Consider the following 24555-nt stretch of genomic DNA (forward strand, 5'->3'; position numbering starts at 1 on the left):
AATAGAGCAGGACTTACTAATGTTACAACATGGTCAGTCCCAATTACGTTCTATTGTACAGCTTGGCTGGACGTTGCAAAATCTGCGTTCAGGCTACGTGCCATGGCGTTTAATCAACGTAACGTCATTATTCTCTATCTTTAACCTTACTGATAAACAAATCAGTTTGGCACAAAAAGGAGCAGACTATACGATTCTGAGCATTGAAAAACTTGAGAGATTACCATTGACAATGTCAGAAAGACCTGTCATTGAATGGATAATACACGGAATAATTACAATTCCGATAACAACTTTCCAGTTTAAATATTGCCAAGAGTATATACCAGCGGGCCAGTATGAAAGGTTGGGTAAAGGATACATCAAGTCAACATCGAAATTAGCTTATACACACAAATGTTATAGTGAAAGGAAAAAGGAGGTATTTCTTAGTGTTAACAATTGTAAAAAATCACTAAGCGGTACACTTCTGTGTCAAGGTATTAACTTGCATGGAGCCTGTGAAGGGTCTTCAAATAACCTTTCATGTCACTTTCTCGGCACTCCTGCAACACAGATAGAGCCATTCTTTACACAGCTTTCCAACGGCAGCTACGTTCTAATAAGTGACCACAGCTGTTGTGGCATGGTGCCAGGAAAAGCCTATTTCGAGGTCGTTAGTTCCATGGTCACTTACTGTATGCAAGTATTTTATCCAAACAGCGATCCAGACATGGAGGCGGCAATATGGCCTTCTTTGAATATCTCTTCTATACGAATTGATACTTTAAGCAGAATGAAATCCATTCTTTTACAAACAACTGTGCCTTTAACCTCGTCCAAAGAGACGTATGAACTGCAAGTTGCAAGGACAACGGCAGAGATACATTCCCTATTATCAACAAATTGCCCCGTGCATTTCGTAGAGATGTTAGGTCAAATTCTAAACATGTCTGATACCAGTGGCATCGCACATGTATTTAAGACAATTTTTTGGGACTGTTAACACCTTTTGAAACAGTTCTGGGCATTTTTCCGAATTTTGTTCATTCAATTTTTGGCGGTCTGCCTCTACTTTTGGGACTCGTAGAAGGAATTTTATTTTTTATTCTTCTGCTCCGATATGGCAAGCCAAGCCACAGACAAGACTCCAGCAACGATGGGAGAAACGATCCTAGCTATACGCTACCGGGACTGCATCACTAAAGTCCTCGGATTTGCCCGGCTAAGAGATCTAAGTACAACTTGGTTTCTTTCATTCAGACCAATCTGGCAAGATTGCATCTTACCTGTGCTTCAATGTAGCTATGTGGAGAAGAATGCGTGTTGGACATCTGTCTTACACTACCATCAGCAGTACCAATGGATATCGATACTTTGCTAGGTCCTGTAACGGCTCATGCATCGTGTTGTCCCCAGCGGCTACCTATTCTGACGACGGCATTCGTTGAGACTTCACCACTACGAGTAGGTGGCGGTGGAGTACGAGATGAAAGCAGCACCACACAGGTACAACCTTCTGTGAGCATTGCTGATCCTGACATCGATGATAGCAATCATTCTCACATATGCACCGTTAAAGCATATTCAAACTTGGTCGAACTTTCATCTGATGTTGTAGGTCAATTTTTTGCAAGCCTGTCTGAAATGATGTTCTCCCCTGAACAACGAGAATAACTTTTTTAAAACAACAAGCACACAGCGGTCCCTGAACTCTGAATTCGGCCTTCAGTTTTGATAAACACAGCTACTGAAAACATTTGGAACTATTTTTTTCCCCTGAAAGCAAAATTATTATTTTTTCACTTCCAAAATATTTACCCTTTTTCTGGCACATGGTACTCTGCTTAAAGTAGAACTATTCTTAGAGAACAGAGCTTCTATTTTAGGAACTCTAGAGGCAATATTTTACCTCTGCCTCTAGCACATGTACAGCATTTGTATAAATATGTGATGAAATGGTCTCGACCTTCTTTTCTGTATTCAGAGCCATTTCATGTGTAATTTTCGCAATTCATTCAGCTAATATATATATGCATTTTACTGAATGATAACACTGCTTGAAAAGCGTACAGTACCAATACTCATTTTTGTGTATTTACCATATACCATTTCAAATGCAAATTATGTATTTTGGGGTGGGTTGGAAAACACACATGCATCGTTATATGTTTAATATTGCTTAGTTTTAGTAATGATGGACATTAATACGTGGAGTGGGTGTTGTATTTCTATCTAAGACCCTAATTTGATATTCCCGATTTATGCCCTTATATGGTTATAATAAATAATATCCTTATAACGGCATAAGAATCATATCCATATTTAGTAATAGCCCATGGAGTCCAAATACGGCAAGGCTACTTCCCTAGACTCCTAGAAAGTACAAGGCGTTCTTTAACACCTTGCGCGCTGCGGGTTTTCCCGCTGTGCGCTGACATTTGCGAAAAGCCACGTTACATGACGAGCTCAGCTCGTCATGAGCGTACGACAGGCGTAACTCATGACGAGCTGAGCTCGTCATGAGCGTGGAAGGGGTTAAACAGACCAAACCTCCAGCAGCCCGGGAAATCCCCCTACTCTTGTTTTAATTTGCACGAGAACTCCTAGAGTCAGAAAGAACTGTTAGAGTCAGAAAGAACTGTTAGTTCTTGGTGACGTCTTATGTCCAACCTTATGCCAAACCCAGCACCTTTCAGGTATAAATATACCAACGTTATCTTAAGCAAACACCCGGTGGTTCGGAGCAGAGTGGCTATCTACTTGCCCGGAAGCCCAGCTGATGCTAGAGCCGAAGGAAGCCGCCCCTCCCTTTTGACGCACCGAGAGAGACGCTGTCTTTTCCCCAGCCGAGAAAATCTAGCTCCAGTGTTTCCAGTCACCCTTGCGGGTTGCTGGGCGATCGAGTCCTGAGAGAGAGATACAAGACCTCCCACATTCTATTACCAAGGTACGGAGCTGACTAAACCCTTAAGAGAATTCTTTTTTTTTTTTTTGAAGACCTTTATTTGCATCATTAGGATAAACATGTGCGGGCCTACAACCAATCTGGCCGGCCACAAGGCAAAGACGATCATAAAATTCAAAATAAGCGACACTAGGCCAGTTGGCAGGCAAGCAAACATAATTAAACAATGCTAGAAATGGGATAAGCGGCAATAACGGCCCAATATCAGGATCAATGAGGTCCATTTTATGATAAGGGGAGAAGGCTCATGACTGACTCACAAACAAGGGATAACCCAGAAACAGGAATACACCCATGCTGAAACGAAAGGAGGGGTGGTGTTGGGGGGGGGGGGAGGATGTAAGGGCACGAGTCGATCGCAGCACAAAACAAACGTAAAATATAGTGGAGAAGCATACAAGTGCTACCAAGATCTCATGTCCCCCACCCAATAACACGTTAACAGAGGCAGGGGGAACGGATAAACTGTACGAACCGAACCCACTTCTAACAATACGAGCCTGGGAAAAAGGGGGAGGGGGGGGGGAAAGGGGGGGGGAAGGGATAGGGAAAGGGAAGGGGGGAAAAATAGGGGGGGAAACAAAGGGGGAAGAAACCAAAAAGGGGGGACAGAAAGGGGGAGGAAAGGAAGGAGAAAGAGCAAAACAAACAAATATAAAAGGAAAAACACAATCGTGCAAGATGGGCACCACCCCGGGCCAGGCAACCCGCGGCTAATAGTACAGAAGAAAGTGGAGAGCTGGCGAAAAGAAGGGCATGGCAGTAGCGACGAAGCATCGAAACCGATAAAAGTGGCATAGCAACAGACCCCAACCCACTCATGCCTGAGAAGCGAGGACAGAAGCGGCACCGCTATAAAGGAATAGAAAGGGCCATAGAACCAAAAGAAACCATCTGAAAGACCCCACCCACCCGTCCCACCCCGCACCCCTGCAGAAGGCTGCGGCCTACCCTCCAAACAGCGTGCCTGTCGCCCTAATCCGAAACCCGAAATATAGTGAAAAAAGAAAGTAGAGGAAGAAGACAAAAAGAGAAGGAGAAGAAATACAAAACAAAAACAAATGTGAGGGAGGAGCCAGAGGATATGAGCAAACACATTCGGCCGCGACCCTCTCCCGACCAACGAATGAATAAGCATCAAGTCAATACTACAGCTTCACATACAGCAAAAATCACAGGGAGGGGGAGGAGGAGGAGATTGCAACGATTCACCGTATCAGGGAATACACACATCAGTGCAACGGGCAGGTAAACCAGCAAACTATCATGTCGTACAACTCACCCCCAACCCCTCCTGACCACGAAACCAACCCAATAAAGGAGAATGAGGAGTGGACCACCCAGCACAAAATAATCGTAATATTGTCCAGAGTCACGGCAGTAACATAAATCAGGGAGAGCCTTCGTACGGAGGGAATACAAAAAGTCAATAAAGCAAGTCAATTGTAGTAGCAGCGACAGGGCAAGCAAAGGCGAGCCGGAGTCCAGATGCGCAATTCGACAATTCAAAGGTACCCCTCCAGGACAAAAGTTTGAATCCAACGAAGCGGGATCAAACAGCGGCCCACCATAAGTCCCAGATACCCGGGAAGGAGTAGATCTCCGCGGCGTATGAAAGTCCTCGAAATCCAGACGGTGAGGAGGCAGAGGGTCAAAAGTCACCGGCCCATCAGTCGGCCGAAGAATAACAACAGCAACTCCTGGCGCAGCCGAAGGGGGCGAAGCAATGGCGGCATCAAGACGATGGGGGTGCATGGAAGAGCGGCGGCCCAAAATGGCGGCGAGCCGCATGGAGTCGGCAGAGGCACCGGGGGCCAAGACAGCGTACAATGACATCAAGGCGTCCAGGACATCTCCGGGCGTGGGTGCTCGAGGACACACCCAGGCCTCCGCACAATCCGGCCGGTAAGGAGCGCCGATGCAGAGCGGAGCATCCCCCACGTTGTCGGTAGCCATCTTGTGAGTTTCGCCGCCCCACACTCCACCGTGGGCCCCCAAACAGTTCCCAAATGGAGGACTTTACAGACCTCCGGAGGCTCCCAACAACGGCCTCACCGGCACAGGATGGGCGAGCGCCCGATGGGGGGGGGGGGGCCCCTCCGAACAGTGGCAGGCCCCACAGGCGAGAGCCAGTCGCGGGGTCCAGGGCCGCCGGACAGGACAAAGGCGAAGGGACCCCTTCACACGGTCAGCCCCCAACACATCACGTCCCCCTCCAGCCGCACGGCCCAGTCGTCGGGGCCGGTTCAGGATCTCCGGGGCACACGCATAATGGTTCCCACCAGTGGCTCACTTTCGCGGCCGGAGCCGGCAATCTCTTCTCCGCCGGTCGGGTCCCGCAGGCGAGGTCCCGGTCTCGGGCGCCCGGAGGCCCCAATCTCACCAAGGGCACAGCTGCGGACCCACAGCACACAGGAACCTCCGGACCAGACGGTGAGTAAGAGTGGATCTTTAAATTTCAAATTCTGTATTGAAGTATCGTAGCAGTGCAGGATATATTGCAGGATAGTCGAGGTCAGCCGGAGGGCCGACGGAGCCGAGCTAAAAGGCGGCCATTCCGTCCTCGAGCTAGGCTCCTCCCCCCTTAAGAGAATTCTTGATTCAGATTCCTTGGCAAAAACCAACTTAACTTAAACTGCTACTTACTTACTCCTTCCCACGTATTAGGCTTAGGTCAGGTACACCGGGGTAGGCGTATTTAGAAGCACCAGTTGAGTACGTTAGTCAATGTTTTTATGCATGTATACATTTTATCCATTTTAAAGTATCATAGGGCTAAGAAACCATATCAATGCTTTTACAGTATTATTTCATAATACTCCTTTTACTGTACGCACTTTACTTCATGATAAGTATTGCAATTGTGGCAATTCACTTCTCTTGCATGAGAAAGAAGACTGCTCAATAAATAACACCTTTTATTGAAAACGCCCGTCTCTATATTTCTCTGCACTCTGGTGAAACTAAGTATGCACGATTGACTGAGTGAAATAACAGTCTATTGTTTTCATACGACTCTAGAGATACACTCTTTATTCTGAGGGAGCAAAGTTGTCATGTTCATGCGGTTGTCAGAAGCTAATCTCTTCTTGTCTAAATCCGGAGAGTTAACTCTTTCCTGAACATTCGAGAAAGTTTCTCATGACCTCTGAGCTAGCTGTCAAAACTAATTAAGTCTAATATAGTCAGTAGAGACCTGGTCGACCTCAGTCCTATGTCTACACTGCTGTTTATATTATTCCAATGCGCAGAGCCTATTGGGAATATAGGAACTACACTACAACAGGTCAGTGTTAGATTCCATACCTTCGAATATCCCCAGGCGTCAGACTGGATCAGGAAATTTTTGCGTAGCAGTACCCCTGCGCGTCGGTAGGCGTCGTCTACGGCTCCGCGTCCGTCGTTGGCGCCGGGATGATGTCGTCGGAGTACTTAGACGCCGCCCTCGCGCGCTGACGTCAGTTCTTCTTTTTTCCGCGCCAGCAAGCACAGATCCGGAAAAAGCAGTACTCCTTAGTCCCTTTTTGACTAACTTTTTCGAACTTTTTGATCCTGTTTCGAGTCGTAAAGACTATTGGTGCCGGTAGGGATGCCTGGGTTCAATCCCTTTGCCGATTGCAACCGACTGATTTCGGTTACCGACTCCGACCGCCGGTGCCTGTATTACCTTGGGGCCGTCCATGATGACAAGTCGTGCCTAGACTTCCGGGCCTTGACGTTGAAAGCTAGGCGGGAGAGGTCCCATAAGCGCCTCGAGCTCTGGCTGTCGGCCGCACGCCGTTCACGGTCCAGGTCGAGGAGGAAGTCGAAGGACCGGTCGCGGGGCCACAGTCATCGACGCTCGGCGAGTCGACACCATTCGTCGGGCTCCAAGTCCTTAGGTAAGAGGCACAGGAAGTCAAAGAGACGGCATCGCTCTTCCGACGCTCGTGCGATGCGGCCGGGGGTTCGGGCGACACCGCCGGAGCCGCAGGCGCCGCTGCCAGCTCCATACCCACCGGTCCCTGGGCTGAACGCGACGCCGGAGGAGATAGATGCCTTCCTCATGGCCATGAGGTCGCTCTCTCCTCCTGTTACAAATCAGTCCTCAGGATCGGTTTGTTGATAGGTAAGCCCACCTCTAAATCCAGCCAATGCTTGAATAACCGTAATGGCACAGAGCGTTGACTGGATTAAGTGAGGGGATAAATTAGAAAAGATCGGGAAGGAAAGGGAGGGGACAGCAGGGAGGGAGATCTGAAATACACAAACAGAACACACGCATAAGACTAGTTTCTATGCTTTCAACATCACAAAGCTCTTAACAATACTATAACGAGCTATACCTGAAAAAAGAAGAATAAAGCCTTGTAGATGTGTAGAGGCAACGTAGGGGTTGGTACGGTGTAACTAAAGATTGTACAAAATACAAGAACATATGAGATATACATGGGAATGGAAATCCAGCGTTCATATATCAAACCAACAATACATGACATATGACATACCTAATGATTGACTCCACTAAACCTCACAGGGGAAGAGTGTAGCCCACACCTCCAGTACCCCTGTTAATAGAAGAGCCAATATACAGTTAACACCTTAATCAAAGTAAAGCAAATAGTTTTTCTCCACACAGTTATATGCCACACACAAAGCTCCACTGGAACTCCTGAAGTTCACTACACCAACTAATACTTCTTAGTTGGGTAAAAGACTTAATCCAATTCACAAGGCAAGAAAAAAGTACTGTAAGATATGCTATCCAATGTCTGATAGCACCCACAAGAACCACCACTGTTCGCCGAGAAAATGCCAACCGAGACAAATCCAAAAGGTTTACACAAGCACAGCTCCTGACTCACGATAACACCGTTATCGCCTACTCCATAAGCTAACAGGAACCACAATTCGTGAATAGCGGTCGGCTGCGAAGCCCTGTGGTGCAAGGCACCCTTACCGCACCAGGAACAAAGAAATCCACCTCAGAGACGAATCAGGACAGGAAAACCCGACACTGATCCCCGGCTGCCATTCTTTTTAACGAGTTACTCACGAAAATGCAGCGCGTCGCGGAGGATCATGGGTACAGTAGTTCTTTCCCGGAGCATGCCGGGAAATGTAGTTCGCGGAAACCGCGAACATGACACCTCCGCTGTGGCGGCTTCGGGCCCCACTGCCCCGACTGGGAGCCCAAGCGGGCCGGGTGCTTAGGCCACGGCGCCGTCGAGGACTCCGGTCCCGACGCCGCAGGGTCCTCCAGGTCGTCGCTAGTCGACCTTACGACCCCTCCGCCAGCACCGACCCCCAGGGTGTCGCCCCCGACGCTGTCCCAGGGAGACGTCGTCCCCGGTCCCTCCCTCGGTCCGGATCCGTCGTCGGACCGGCGTTGCTCGACGCCGAATTAGACGCTGAGAGAAGAGCAATTCTATTATGATCCGACCCCATCCTTTGAACCTGACTATCAGGAGATGGGAGGCTTGGTGGGGTCTGAGGACCCTCTGGCACAAGAGTACCAGTCGTTTCAGGACTGGGCAGTGGATCTAGAGGAGGCCAGTGGTTTGGACACTTCGCCCGACACTGGCTTTGTCTCCCCTCCTACCGTGGTTACAGAGGAGGGGGCTGCTTACAGCGTGGTGCTGACGAGGGCAGCCAAGGCCTTGGGTCTTGAGCTCCCGTCGCAGCCGTGAGGACTAACCTCCTCACCGAGGTCCTTAAACCGCAGGCAAGCTCTTCGGAGCCTCTACTGCCGTTTAATGAGGCCCTTACTGACGTTCTGTTGGGCACTTGGTCCAGGCCCGCTATAGGTCCCCCTCTAGATCGGCCCTGGGCGACCCTAGCTTCCTGTCCACCCACCCCACCCCCGAGAGCCTGGTTATCCAGGCCTCTAACTCCCAGACCGCATTCCCGACTGCACCACCTGATCGGGAATCCAAAAGATATGAGCAGTTCGGTAAGAAGCTGTTCTCCTCACTTAGTTTGGGGTTGCAGTCGGTTAACACCGCTTGCCTTTTGGGACGATATACCCACTCTCTGTGGGACACGGTCGCGGACGTGCTGCCAGCTTGCCCGGAGGAGGCTCGGGTCAAACTCGCTCAAGCTCTTGCGGAAGGGCAGGATGCAGCATGGTATTCTATCCGATGTAGGCAGGATACCACGGACTCGCTGGGCACGCCTGGCTGAGGTCTGCCAACTTTTCAGCTGATGTTCAGAATTTCCTCATGGACATGCCGTTTGATGGACGTCGCCTCTTTGGCGACAATGCAGACAGTGGGCTAGAGCGTTTCAAGGACTCCAGGTTTACTGCCAAGTCCTTGGGCCTATCGGGCCAGCACCAGCAGACTTCTGCCTTTCCTTCCTTTCGTGGCCAAGGAAGGGGCTCTCCCTCACGTCCTGCCAGCCACGGGCCGCAGGTTAACATCCAGCGCGGCGGCGGATGTGGTAACCGCTGTGGCGGTGCCAGGGGACTGCGGCGAGGCCAGTCTACATCCACCCCGCGGCATCCGCCTCGAAGCCTTCCTAGTCCGAGCTTTCAGGCCTATTCGACGCCAGTGGGTGGCAGGGTTCACCATCACCTCCTCCACTGGCGCTCCATCACATCGGACAGATGGGTGCTGCAAATCGTCCAAACGGGCTACTCCATCCCCTTCGAGGCGACCCCTCCAGCCATGCCACCACAGTACCACCGCCTGTCGGGGGATCACTTGCAACTTCTGTAAGAGGAAGTTACTGCCCTCTTGGCCAAGGGGGCCATCAAGCACCTTCCTGGACCAGAAGTAGGGTGTGGTTGTTACTCCCACTACTTTCTGGTTCCCAAGAAGGGCAAAGAGGACCTGCGGAACTTCAACGGCTTCCTCCGGAAGGAGAAGTTCAAAATGCTGACTTTGGCTCAGGTCTTAGCTGCCCTAGACCCAGAAGTCTGGATGGTAGCGTTGGTTTTGCAGGACGCATATTTTCACATCCCCGTCCTGCCGGCCCACCGGCGTTACCTGCGGTTCACGGTAGGCCGCGAGCACTTTCAGTTTACCGTGCTCCCCTTCGGCCTTACCAGCGCCCCTCGGGTGTTCACGAAAGTGATGGCGGTGGTCGCAGCCCATCTGCGCAGATTAGGGGTGTCAGTCTTCCCCTATCTCGACGACTGGTTGGTGAAGGCAGGCTCGCACCAGATAATCATCAGCCACATCCAGGCTACAGCGACCTCTTGCACCTGCTGGGGTTCTCCATCAATGGGCCGAAGTCACACCTGTGCCCCTCTCAGAAGCTCCTCTTCATCGGAGCGGTTCTGGACTCGGTGCAGTTTCGGGTTTATCCTCCCGAACAGCGGGTTCGGGATATTCAGGCTCTGATTCCGATCTTTCAGCCTTTATCCCGAGTTTCGGTCAGGTTGACGCTGCGGCTTCTGGGGCTGATGGCCTCCTGCATCCTTCTGGTGCATCACGCCAGGTGGCGGATGCTGGCACTGCAGTGGAACCTGAAGTTTCAGTGGCCCAGCATCAGGGCAACCTGTCTGACCACGTCCTGATCTCGGAGGGCACTGCGAGACAGTTGCAGTAGTGGCTCACGGACCGCGATTGGGTCTAAGGCAGATCCCTCTACCTACCCCAACCGGAGCATGTAGTAGTGACGGATGCGTTCCTCCTGGGCTGGGGGGGCCACATGGGAGAGGCGGAGATCAGAGGCTTCTGGTCTCCGGCGGAGTCCCGGCTCCATATCAACCTTTTGGAGCTGCGGGCGATCCGACCTACACTGAAGGCATTCCTTCCCTCTGTCCGGGGAAGTGTAGTGCACGTGTTCACGGACAACACCACCGCCATGTGGTACTGCAGCAAACAGGGCGGGTTCGGGTCGTGGACCCTTTGTCAGGAGGCTCTGCGCCTCTGGCAATGACTGGAACACCAGGGCGTCTCCCTGGTGGTTCAACACCTGGCAGGTTCCCTGAACGCCAGGGCGGACGAACTCAGCCGCCGGTGCATGATGGATCACGAATGACGTCTGAGCTCGGACGTGGCGCAAGGCCTCTTTCAGCAGTGGGGAGAGCCTTCGTTAGATCTATTAGCCACCGAAGAGAACGCGCAATGTCATCAGTTCTGCGCGTTGGAATTTCCAAAGCGGCACACGCTCGGAGACGCTTTTCATTGCAAGTGGAGCTGCGGTCTATTGTTCGCCTTTCTGCCTATTCCACTTTTGCCCAGAGTGCTGAAGATCAGGCGTGACCGGGCCCAAGTCATCCTTGTGGCTCCGGACTGGGCACGAAGATACTGGTATCCCGAGCTACTCAGCATGTCAGTGGATCCTCCTGTCTCAGTAGCAGGGGACGGTCCTCCACCCGAACCTGTCCAGTCTCCACCTCCATGTGTGGGGACTGAGCGGCGACAGTTGAGGCCATTTGACTTGCCTCCTGATGTTTGAGATGTGATTCTGGCAGCCAGGCGTCCGTCCCTCCATGAAATCGGTATACGCCTGCAGGTGGAACAAATTTGTGGCATGGTGCACAGCAAAGGCTGTGGATCCCCTTTCTGCCACCCTTTCAGAGGTTCTTCTCTTTGTTCTTTCTCTTGCCCAGCAGGGCTCTGCTCTGGGCACTATCAAGGGCTACATCTCTGCCATTTCAGCCTTTTTAAGGCTACCTGATCAGCCTTCTCTTTTCAAGTCCCCTGTTGTAAATAGATTCTTGAAGGGCATCACACACATTTTTTCTCCTGTTCCTTTCGTGATGCCTCAGTGGGACTTGAACCTTGTTCTTACTTATTTGATGTGCGCTCCTTTCGAACCACTTCACAATTGCTCTCTTCGTCTTCTCACTCTTAAGCCTTCCTGGTTGCCATCACCTCTGCCAGAAGAGTGAGTGAGTCCCAGTCTCTTTCTTCCAAACCTCCTTTCCTTTCTGTCCATCCGCACAAAGTTGTCTTGAACGCCTCCCTCTTTCCTACCCAAGGTACTCACAGCCTTCCACATCGGGCAGTCCATCACCTTGCCCACCTTCTTTCTGCCTCCGCATCCCTCGAAAGAGGAAGACAGGCTCCACCGTCTGGACCCAAAACGTGCGCTCTCATTCGTTCTGGACCGCACACGCCAGTTCCGGGTGGACGACCAGCTCTTTGTTGGTTACGTGGGCTCTAAAAAGGTACGGGCGGTGCAAAAACGAACCATCTCTCGGTGGGTCATGTTGTGCATCAAGGTATGCTACTCTTTGGCTAAAAAGCAGCCTCCTGTTGGGCTGAAGGCCCATTCCACTCGGGCCACGGCGGCTACTACTGCCCTGGGTCGGGGAGTCCCCCTGCAGGACATCTGTCAGGCGGCTACGTGGGCCTCGCTGCACACATTCGCTAGACACTATTGCCTGGACAGCCAAGTCCGGAGAGATGGCTTTTTCGTCAGTTCTGTTCTCCAGGATTTTCTGGTGTGATCATTGGTTCTCAGACCCACCACCGGGGTTGGTATTGCTGGGGTATCTATTCTAGGGTAAGGAATCTAACACTAACCTGTTTCTTTCAGATGCACAAGTTACTTACCTTCGGTAACAATATATCTGTAAGAAACAGTAGTTCGTGTTAGATTCCTTACCGCCCCACCCATCCTCCTCTTTCTGCGAACTGATATCTAGGGTAAAGGTTCATCCCTTTCAGGACCCTAGTTTCATGGCACCAGTGTCGGTTTTTATCATGGCTCTGCGTTCCTGGCATGGAAAAGCTGTGTATAAGAACTGACATCAGCGCGCGAGGGCGGCGTCTAAGTACTCCGACTACGTAATCCCGGCATCAACAACGTCGACGACGGACGCGGAGCCGCAGACAATGCCTACTGACGCGCAGGGGTACTGCGACGCAAAACTTTCCGGATCCAGTCTGACGCCTGGGGATATTCTGAGGTAAGTAATCTAACACTAACTACTGTTTCTTACAGATATATCATTACCGAAGGTAAGTATCTTGTGCTTCAGTGGTCTGGGCCCCACTTTTTATTGCACAAATTCTTTTGGTCTCAGGTGGCAGAGAAGCTCTTTGCCCAGCCAGTTTTGTCCTTTCTGGTGCAGCTACCCAGCAGGAGGTGGAGACTGCATTGTCCAAGACAGACAGGGCTAATACAGGTGCAAGGGAAATCTCCTCCCACCACTCTAAATGCAGACCAGGCCTATTGAGGTGCTAGTGTAAACTCCTCCCAATACTCTGAATGCAGCCCCGGTCTATTTAGCCCAGTCCTGACTCATTCAGGAAATGCAGGACACAGATCAACCCCCTTCCCCTCCAGTGGCCGTCAGAGAGAATGCACATCCCCAGTCCCTGTCACTCCAAAGCCAGATAGTCATTCCACAAACCCAGCCGAGGCACATAGGATGGCTAAGCAAGAAAATACTTTCTAAAAATTGTATTTTCAAACACAATATAAAAATCATCCTTACTAAAAGATGCAATTTTCATATTCTGAGTTCAGGCATACTAACTCCACCTTTCCATCTTGTCCCAATGGAAGTTATATATTTAAGATGTTATAAATAAACTCCTGTTCTATCCTATAGGACAGATAGGCTTTCCATAGTAAAAAACGAAATACACTGTAATTCACTACCAGGACATGTCACACACACCTGTGCATATCTTACCTTTAACATACACAGCACCCTGCCCACAGGGGTATCTTGGGCCTTGTAGGAAGGTAGATCCCTGACTATGGTTGCCCCCAACTTTTTTGCTTGGTGTTTTGCTGGTTTTCTGACTTAGTTGACCTGGGGCCCTGCTATTCAGGACCCCAGGCCTACTGCTCTCTCTGTAAAATGGATTCCATGTACCTTAGGTACATATCTAATTGGATACTGAGTCACCTTATCAGTCCCTGTACAGTGTACCTTAGGTGCCCAGGGCATAGGTGTACCCAGGGCCTACCAGGGGCTGCAGCATGTATTATGCCACCCCTGGCTGGCCATCCAAATCTGACACAACTGGCTGCACGACAGCTGGGGCAAGGTGGTGTAATCACCCTTTGCTTTAGATATAGTATTCCTATATCTAACCCTAAAATGGGCACACAGATCTCCTATCAGTCACTCCTATGGCAGGCCTTGACAATCCTGAAGGCTGAGTGCTTGGAATCGTGTGAGATAGTGCTCTGGCATGAGCTGAGCCTGTCTGCGGCTTTCGGGATCCATCCCTTAGCCGTTTCCATGATATCGCATACCATATACTCTTAAGTGCATTATAATCCTCGCGGTTATATGCCAACTCTGGTATCGCTTTATCAAAACATGTCGAGTAAGGTGTCATAGGAATTGGAATACTAACCCCTCGCCAATTCTGGCGACGGGGTTAGCATTCCACCCTTCTAGAGGGACACGACATGTATGTAACCTGTAACCCCGGTTAAAGTTAGACAGAGCCTTAGCTCCACACAATGGATGCTGCCACCGAGACACAAGTCTGCCCTCCTGCTGCTGGGAGTCCTCCCAGCCCAGGAGGCAAGGACAAAGGGTTTCCTGCCAGGGGCGGTGCCAGCACCGTCCCAGACAGGATTTTGTGTATCCTAGGTAGGCAGGGCTTTAGAGGAAGGTGACTGCAAGTGGCACCCCGGTGCTCACTGTGCATAGGCCGGCTGGAACCAGTTCCAGGGGCACTCCAGCCCCTGATCTGGGGAAAGCCCGCCAAAGGAGAGGGGTGTAACCACCCCCTCCTAGTCCCACCCATAGGGCAGGACTTAGTCGCGTGCCAGCCCCTTTTTGCAGGATAAAGGTAGGAACTGGCCCCCTTCCAAATTAGATCATCTTTGAATCCTGAAACTACTTTCCACGAAAGGAACTCAAGACTTCTTCCCAAGATTCTCCCTTGTGAATAAGGAGTAGTCACCCTGCAGCAGCAGGCACCAACCAAGCATCGCGGTTTGTTGCCAGTCTCTCCTCCGGATCAACACTGCTCCAGCACGACGAGAACCGGCTTCCCTGGCACCTCTGACCTCAACCTACATCATCAGCCCAGCTGTGATCCGTGGGTGCGACGAGACCTCGAGGGACCGGCCATCTTCAGAACTGCACGACGCTTGTCCAGCACGACCACCGAGTGACCCTCGACTGAGTGCTTTGGGGTAAGAGAAGCCCTGACCCTGAGCACCGAATTTCAGCCCCCCTGCATCCACGAGATCTGCGTGGGGCCCTTCTGCTCTTTGCTGCTCACCGCGTTGTCCAGGTCGCTTGCCCGTTGGCTAGTGGCCCTCTCACGACGCTCCACGACGACAACCACTGCTGGTCTGGTTGCTCCAGACTAGCCCTTGCTCCCCTCCAAAAGAGGAGCACCCTGGACCCTCCTGGTCCACTCAAGACGCCATTTTAGGTCCACCGCGTGGGCCTTGCATTTGCCAAGACTTGTTGCCCAATCCTGGGTCCAGCGACGTCGACAGCAAGAACCTTCGTGGGACAGCTCGCACCTCCATCCTGGTCGCCGACAACGCCTCCTGGTCCGAGAGACTGCAGAGCCCAGCAGCGCCACTCACCTGGCTGAGGTGACTTCGTCCGGTGCCATCCTGGTGCCCACTCAAATCACTGGCTAGTGATTCAGAACTTGGTCCCCTCTGCTTACAGGTTTCTTCTTCCCTGATCCAGGCTTGGATCACCACGAACTTCTTCACTGGTCGCCTGCCAGCAACTTCTTTCTTCAGGCTCCTGGATCTTCAAACGAGGGTTTCCGACGCAACTTGAACCCTATGCAGCCGCAGCCCCTGGGCTAGGTAACCTGAGTACCCCGGTGCTCCAGCATAGTCCAACACCCTAAGTGTTCGGATCCACTCTTGTTTTCGACCCACCTAGTCGGGTTCGCCCGAGAACAGTAACTTTGCAACTGCTAGCCTCCATAGACTTTTTCCCGCCTTACGCGTGAGAGTTCCCACTCTGCACACGACGTCCACAGGCCTCCTGCATCTAATCCCAGTGTTTAGAATTGTAGGCCTAGCGATTCCTGAGTCTAGAAAAGTATTACTTACCTGATAGCAAGTTTGCATTCCACTTACTGAGTATATGGTTTTTCGTGCCCCTAGGGCATTTGTGTAAATTGTGCGACTTAAAGTATTTTCGTAAGAGTTTTGTTGTGTGCTTAGCTCCCTGACTCATAAAGAGTTCAGGGTAGTCTTGTTATAAATAAATATCTGTTTATTTTCATAACAACTTGTGTGGTGTCCTTTCACTTGGTGTTCAAGGGGTAATGTGATGGTAAAACAGCTGGCTTAACACGCCCTCTAGAGTCTTAGCCTTAGACTGCTCGTATCCATGCTACTAGGATAGCTGGTCTATAAGGTTGACTTACAACCAATCATCAATAAGGGTTGTTTGGACTGATACATAGTGATCACTAGAATAGTGAGCACTGCATATCAGGCAAACTTCTCACAGGCCTCCCTTAGGAGTGGCTTTTATGTAAGGAAAGCGAAGATTAGGGTCTGGAAAGTGAGTGCACTTGCCAGGCCGAATTGGCAGTTACAAATTACGCTCAAACCGTGCAGTGTCGGGTTTGAATTACATTTACAGGCTGTTCGTGTGGGTGGCACAAACCGCGCTGCAGGCCCACTAGCTTTATTTGGTTTATATACCTGGGGCACACACATTGCACTGTACTAGGGACTTAACAGTAAATCAAATATGCCAATCATGGAATCACCAATCCCTAAACACAATTGACCGAGAGCATATGCACAATAGCACTGAATAGCAGTAGTAAAGTACCTAAGTTCTAAAACCAACAAAAAAAGGGTCAAAACCAGGAGGCCCAAAAGCAACAAGTCTACGGGTAAACCTGCAGAAAAGGCCAAGTCTAACAACAACCTATTAGCATTGTTTTAAAACATCCAAACTCCAGCCAATCAGAGCATACACCATAGTCTCCTTCCCTTGCAGGGCCACCATGCCTCAGATTTCTTACCGCAAGTCGTGTGTTAGGGAGTCTCACTCAGCTCTGCTTAGTCAGTGTTTCTGCTGTTGCCCTTTTGAACTTCTAGCTAGCTGTTCATCTCTTCACTTCATATTTTCTTCTGAAGTACAGTCCAGGAGTGTGAGTCCCTATTTTTTCTTCATTATGTCAATCTAAGAAATTACAGACTATATCCTGAGGACCCACAAATGGAGTGTCTTTATTACTTGTATCCTGATCACAAGCCCAGAGAATGCAAGTACTGTCATACTTTCTCCACAATAACTCTCAAAGACCATGAGGGTAGGCTGCTTCTCTTGCTGCAATGGAAAAAAACAGCATAAGGCTCTGACTGTGAGGCTAAGGAGAAGAGTCAAACCTCCTCCAGGAAAAGAAAAGAAGAAGGGTATTCCTCTTCACTCAAAGCCCCTGAAAAATCCAGGTCTCACTGCAAAGAGAGGCTTGAGGAGAAAAGAGCCACCAGAGGTCTGCTTCTGCTCCACCGTCAACGCCTCATACTCTTTTCAGGGAATCATCAACTGACGAAACAGCTAGTCGACGGTCCCGTCCACGAAGTAATCTGTCTACAGCTTCCGTCTCCATTGGAACTGGCACTCCGTCAACGGTTTAGTCAGCAACTGCAACTAGGCCGACGGTCACACAACTCAGGGTTAAGTGTCAGGACCCGGAGGAAGAAGAGGCAATGGATGATTCGTCGACTTATTTGGAGGGGGATTATTCTTTCTCTGATATAGGGCGTCCGAGTACTCAACGTTTGGGTGCATTTCAGGAGCACTACCCTTACAAGGAACAGAAAGAACAAGCTTATGAACTTTCCATTATTATCCCAGTGTCATTGGTCCCTGATCTTAGGTTAATGCTGAATTATTATTACAGAAGGTTTCCTGTAGCGAACTCTGCTCCTCAGCCTGTTCAGGAGGCTTCCATTCCTCTTTCACTGGCTGTGCCCCTATTGCTAAAAAGCAAGACCATTCCGCCACCTGTAGAAATTCCTGTGCGAAGTCAAGATGATGATGACCAACAACTTTGAAGGGGATTTGCAGTTGGACTTGGATGTCCTTGATGAGTGGGACGACTACGTGTCTCCTACTCCACCTTCTCCTACTCCCGTTTCTAGCCGACTCCCCGTCTGCAGAAATAGGCAGGTTCCACAATCTTCTGGAACGCGCTTCTTGGTGATTTGACCTCCCTATGCATGCCAAGCAGACAGAGTGCTTTTTATATGATTTTGAGCCTGCAATGCAGATCTCCTCTCAATCCATTCCTATTGTAGACTTCTTATGGCAAGAGGGCCTGAAGCTGATGAAGACTCCTACTTCTATACCTACGATGGTGCTGAAATTGGACAAGAAGTACAGAGCGCCAGCGGAATCTCCTGCTTACCTGATTTGTCACCCTCGGCCTAATTCGGTCATTATACAAGATGCTCAGAGGAGATCTAATAATCCTTCTTATCCATGTGCCGGTTCCCCTGACAAGGAAGGGAGTTGATTGGACAACATTGGCAAAAGGTTCACCGCTTTGGCAGCCACTGCTAACAGGGCCTCCAAAGCCATGGCTATCCTCAGGATGTATGACAGGCAGATGTGGTCCGACATCCCTCCCTTGCTGGAGTTTCTTCCTGAGGATAATAAGAAAGAAGCAAAGGAGGTGCTATCAGAATGAGAAAGAACCTCTTCTGAGATGATTGATGTGGCACTGGATATTTCATCAGCCGCTTTCAGGCAGATGTCAGGAGCGGGGGGTGTTGAGATGGGAGGTGTGGCTGAAAGCTACAACGTTCCACCCAGAGGTTCAGGCCAAAATATTAGATATGCCGCTCAGCTGCTAAATTCTCTTTGGCAAACATGTGGATGAAGCACTGCAGTCGATAATCTCAGATACTGATATGGCTAAATCATTGACTAATCTACAGCAGAAGTTTGCTTCCTTAAGGGAAAGCGGCAGATGTCAATATCTCTCTCGCCCTCAGCTTCAGCAGTGTTTCCAGTCATATTATCAACAGAGGTTTTGTTCTTTGTATACGCGCATGTTTAAAATGAGATAGATAGAGAAACCGCTCGATACAGAAAAATAATAGAGAAGTTTGGTATACTGCTAAGGGAACTCGGCGTTTAAAAACGTAAATGCTATTAGTTCAAAGAACAAAGAAGGAAGGATGGTGTGTGAAATTGCTCAGTTTAAAGATGCATTGAAGTGTGTTTTTTCAATATGTCACCATTGTAATGGAAGAGAGTGATTTAAGCTTTAGGTTAAGGTTGAACAGCTAATTGAGACAAAATGGCTTGATAGTTTGCAAGTATAATTTGGATAAGAATGTTTTTATCTATATCTGTAAATAGGTAACAAATGTGTGTAAATATCAGACCTAAAGTACTGTTTTGCATTCATTGTTTTATAGACTCCCCTGACGAAGGGCAATGAAATGCCCGAAATGCATTGGGTTTTCGAATAAACAACTGCTGCTTTGAACCATCTGTTGTACTGAAATCGTATTTGCGAAAGGGAGGCCCGGATGGGCACACGCTAATACTAGAAGTTTTTCAACTACAAATTGTCGAAATGTGCACAAGTCAAAGAAGAGGAAGCGATAAATAAATATTATGGACAAGATTGAAATAATGTTAAAATTGGATTTAATGAGAGATGAATGACTGGAATTAGTATCCGCAAACACGCTGTGCAGCTAGGGAGTGGAGGGTTAACCATACTCTCCCCATATGTTTGTACGTAACTCAGTGCATTCGGGCATTGCACTACCCCGGCTGGCACGCACACAGGACAACCAGATTAAACTATTGTAAAATATGAGATTAAAACTGAGAAAAAGGTGTGCACACCACCTCATGTGATTATCCTAGAGCAGCGGCACGTTGACGGCCACCGTCAGAAGGAAGAGCTCACAACTCTAATAAGAGGTAATGAGGATCCGCAGGCCCTTGCTACCCAAGTCTTACTTCAAATCATCGCCACTTGCTCCAAATTCTTCAGTCAATCGAAGATTATATCCTCCAACAAATGGGTGTTAGACCTTCCCATATTGTCATCTGCAAGTCCTCAAGCGGGAAGTCCAATTGGTCCTCACCAAACAGGCAATCGAAGAGGTGCCCCCCGATCACCGCAGTCTGGGGTTCTATTCTCACTTCTTAATAAAGAGAAATACAGGGAAATGTATAATGTATCTTGGGTATTTGAACAAGTTCAGCAAATCTCAACCCTTCAGAATGTTGACACTCCAGGAAATTTTGCTTCTCATTTATGCTGGGGACTATATGTCCTCCCTGGATCTTCTGGATGCATATTTTCATGTTCCCATTCTTCCAAAACATCGTCATTTTCTCAGGTTTGAGGTAGCAGGGTGCCATTATCAATTTAGGGTGCTACCCTTAGGGTTATAGTTGGCTCCAAGAGTCTTCTCCAAGTGCCTGGCTCCAGTGGCGGCTTCTCTACAACGAGACAGTCACCAGGTATTCCCTTATCTGTACGGCTGGTTAGTGAAGGCTCCATTGCTCCAGTCTGCCAAACGATCGACAGACACATTTATTTGACTCTTTCGCTCCCTGGGTCTCCGCATCAACCGGGAAAAGTCTTACATGGTTCTTTCCAGGTAGATAGTATTTCTAGGAGCAAATCTGGATACCACGCTTTCAATAGTCTTCCCCTCAAAAGAAAGGATCTTACCTCTCCAGAAGACAGTTCAGTGTCTGTCTGCAAAAAAGGGGGTTTCGTTAAGAACATACAAATCAATGCTATGGATGATGCTGTCCTGTATCCTGCTGATTTTGCACTGTTGCCTAAGGATGATATTATTACACAGAACAAGGGAACCCAAAAGTAGCAATAGGTCTGGGACCTTTGGGAGTATAATGTTTTAAAAGACAATGGTCCCAAACATTAGCAACAAAGTAACAATCAAAATAAATATAGAGCGAAATTGAAATCTATATTTTGAACTGTCCAGCCGGACACACTTTAATAGTATAAATATTTGTTTTCAACAAAAAAAGAAGATAACAATACCCAAGCGGGACACAGCCTGTGTCCTGCTATCACATATAACATACAAATGAGGATGAGGCCTCTTCAGGAGCACCTTGACGCTCAATAGACTCAATCTCGAGGCTCATTCGAAGACATCATTTCAATCACACCTATGATGATTTGAGCACTGTCCTGGTGTACAGTCGGAGACCATCTCTCTCAAAGACTTTCCATCCTCACGACAAAACCAAAGTTGGTAAGGACTTCTGATGCTTCCATGGATGGGTGGGATACCCACCTGCAAGAATTGCCGATCCACTCGAGGTGTTGGCCCAGGAAGCACAGTGTCAAGTAAACCTCTTGTAACTGCAAGCAGTTATTCTGGGCCGCCAAGCATTTCTGCCAAGGATCTGAAAGTCGTCGATCCTGATTTGCACGAACAACACCACCACCATGTTCTCTCTGCTGAAGCAAGGTGGGACAAGATATCATGCCCTCTCAATCCTACCTCAACAGATCTGTGTATGGCTGATAGCCCACAGAATATAAATACAAGATCAGCATGTACCAGGAGTCCAAAACGATTGGGCAGATTCCCTCAACAGAGACACCAAGCAGTGTCACGAGTGGGGACTAAACGAAGATCCGCTACAAAGGGTTTTTCACTGCTGGGAGTTTTCAATCCTGGATCTGTTCCCTATGTCACTCAGCTAAAATTGCAGGTCTACGCCAGCAGATTTCCTCAGCCAGGCTCTCTTGGAAACACCTTCCACTGCTCTTGGGAGGGAACGTGCTTACACATTCCCTCGATTTCCTCTCATTCCTAAGGTCTTGCAAAAGATCAAAGGGGAGCCACACACTACACTTGTCGGCTTGGCTCCTCATCACACAGAATTCGGACAGCTAGCTATGACTGAAGAATGTCAAGCAATACTACAGAAAACCTGAGCTCTTCTACAATCAAATGCTACGCGGCAAAGTGGAAACGATTTTGCATATTGTGTGCTGCACACTCTTGCGATCCTTTCTCATCATCTCCTGAGGACTTTTTGCCCTGTCTCTTGTCTTTCGCCAATGTTGGTCTGGCGCATGCATTCATCAAAGTGCACTTGGCGGCAATCTCCAGATACAGACAACGTTCTTTTTGCTTGTCTTTGTGGTCTAATAGACTGATAAAAAGAGGTCATGAAAGGACTTTTCAGGGTCTGTCCTCCAATCAGTCTTTGACGTGGGTGTCTATTGCTCACTGCTTCTCATAGACTATTCTATTCTGTCATGAGAGGGCTGGCCACCCTCTGGTTTCTAAGGTCGCAGCTCATTCAACACGCAAGGTGGCAGCTTCCTCTGCCCTATTTGCTCTTGTGACGAACGTCCATACCTTCAAGTAGCATTACTGCCTGGAGGCCTGGCAGAAGGCGGATGTAGCAGTTGGTCAGGCTGCTCTGTGATATCTATTCGCATACGTTATGGCCTTCCTATGGTCGTTTTTATTCTGCATGTGCTATTCTTGTTACAATTTCACATATTTTCTAATTTACTTATATGTATGTGTGTGTGTGTGTATATATATATATATATATATATATATATATTCACTGAAAAAAAACATAGGTTTCAGGCCTTATATAGTTAGGAATTAGCTTTTAAAAAAACCTTTGAAATTCACTCAAAAAACTATAAGTTTTAGGGGTGTTCTAGTTAGCTGGACATTTCGCACACCGGCAATCCACTGATGATGATGTCACATATTAGATCATTCATGACATGGTCAGTGACATCACTGATGACATCTCAAATGACATCTCAAATGACATCATCCAGTGAATGTGGTTTGCTTCGTTATTTAAATATGCATTATATATATAGCAATTTGCATTGAAGAATGAGTGGATATAAATAAATAAATATTTGGATGGAGGATTTAGTAGCAGTGTAATTGACTGTTTACTTGACCAATTTATAATGTCTCACCAAATATAGTGGATAGTGACTAAACTGTGTGAATATCTGTATCACTTTGTCAGTTGTTGTGTAAACTGATTCTACAATTGGTTACTAGCTATGTTAAAATCTATATTAGTTATTGATTAGTTAACTGAGTATTTGTATGGGAATGTGAAAGTGTGTGTGGTTCGGTGGGGGGTGTGTGACTGTCCAAAGATGTGTGAATAGTTGATTCAGTAGATATATGAAGTTAAAACTACATGTTCTAACAGTTTGGGTGAGTGAATCTCTTTATGGGTGTGGTGATGAGCAAATATATTTCTCAAAGGTACACGTCCAACAAACTAGAAAAATAAAAGGCAGTGTATGTGTCAGTTGTTGTATATAAATAGGTATACATAAGACTCAATGATTGTGTGAGTGACTGAAATGGATAACTGTATACTTGTAATAATGATTTTATAATTCACTAAGTATGACTTACTATCTAAAGGAATAGATGAAGTGGTGTTTGTATTAGTGTTTTGCTAAGTAAATATGTAAGTATGATCCATTGTTTGCATAAGTGAGTAGGATGACTTCATATGTGAATAGGATGTGTGCTGTTGTTTAATGTCAATATAGGTGTATAAGTATTTTTGATAGTGTTCTATTGTTCATTGACAGCATGTACGAGTGAATCTACAGGTAAGTGATTAGATGTGTGTATACATCTATGAATCACTGAGTGGATTTTTAGATACTTGTATTGCTGTGGATTGCAATGGATTCAAATATGATACTCTGTATTTTACAGAGAGTGATGAAAAATTGTAATAGTGTATGAAAAGGTGTATGTGATTGTCACGTGGATGATGTCATCAGTGATGTCACTGACCATGTCATGAATGATCTAATATGTGACATCATCAGCAGTGGATTGCGGGTGCGCGAAATATAGTTAGTACAACTAACTATATAGGAGCAATTTCAAAGGTTTTGTATGAATGAAATGTCCAGCTAACTATAACACCCCTAAAACTTATAGTTTTTTTAATGCATTTCTAAGGTTTTTTAAAAGCTAATTCCTAACTATATAAGGCCTGAAACCTATGGTTTTTTCAGTGAATTTCAAAGGTTTTTTAAATGCTAATTCCTAACTATATAAGGCCTGAAACCTATGTTTTTTCAGTGAATTTGCAAGGTTTTTTAAATGCTAATTCCTAACTATATAAGGCCCGAAACCAATCGTTTTTTCAGTGAATTTGCAAGGTTTTTTAAATGCTAATTCCTAACTATATAAGGCCTGAAACCTATGGTTTTTCAATTGAATTTCGAAGGTTTTTTAAATGACAATTTTTATATGTATTAATTGTTATTTTTTTTATACTGATTTACTACATTTTTGCAGGCAGGTGTTCAGAGGGCACGCCCCCTTTTTACAACATTCTGCAGCGCAACCCCTGGGTGTTTGCAGAGGAGGAACTAATTCCCCTTGCATACTGGGGGTCCCTGGGGGGGCAACTAGCCCACCAGGAGCCTCCAGTATTAGCCAGGGAGCTGCATTACAGAGAGGTGTAATGAGGCCACACCCTTTTTTACACCTCTCTGCAATGCAGCCCCCGGGCGTGTTTGCAGAGGGGGAACTAATTCCCCTTGCATACTGCGGGTCCCTGGGGGCCAACTAGCCCACCTGGAACCTGCAGTATGCGCCAGGGGGCTGCATTGCAGAGAGGTGTAATGAGGCCACACCCTTTTTTACACCTCTCTGCAGCGCAACCCCTGGCGTGTTTGCAGAATAGGAACTAATTCCCCTTGCATACT

The 24555-nt window shown here is 48.0% G+C and overlaps 1 protein-coding gene across 6 annotated transcripts in view; it reads left to right on the forward strand.

The window, feature by feature from the left end:
- Positions 1-24555, forward strand: part of PIKFYVE (phosphoinositide kinase, FYVE-type zinc finger containing) — a 2266845-nt gene that overhangs the window by 838775 nt on the left and 1403515 nt on the right. Inside the window, exon 22 of one of the 6 annotated variants that reach the window (XM_078680348.1) lies at positions 19229-19358. The exons of the other annotated variants lie outside the window; for them this stretch is intronic. Coding sequence (XP_078536474.1) covers position 19229 — 1 coding nt within the window. The 3' untranslated portion in view covers positions 19230-19358. Of the gene's footprint in view, positions 1-19228; positions 19359-24555 lie in introns of those variants that run through there. 6 annotated transcript variants of the gene reach the window in all.

Source organism: Lissotriton helveticus, chromosome 3_1 (genome assembly GCF_964261635.1).
Source record: "Lissotriton helveticus chromosome 3_1, aLisHel1.1, whole genome shotgun sequence".
Taxonomy (NCBI): domain Eukaryota; kingdom Metazoa; phylum Chordata; class Amphibia; order Caudata; family Salamandridae; genus Lissotriton; species Lissotriton helveticus.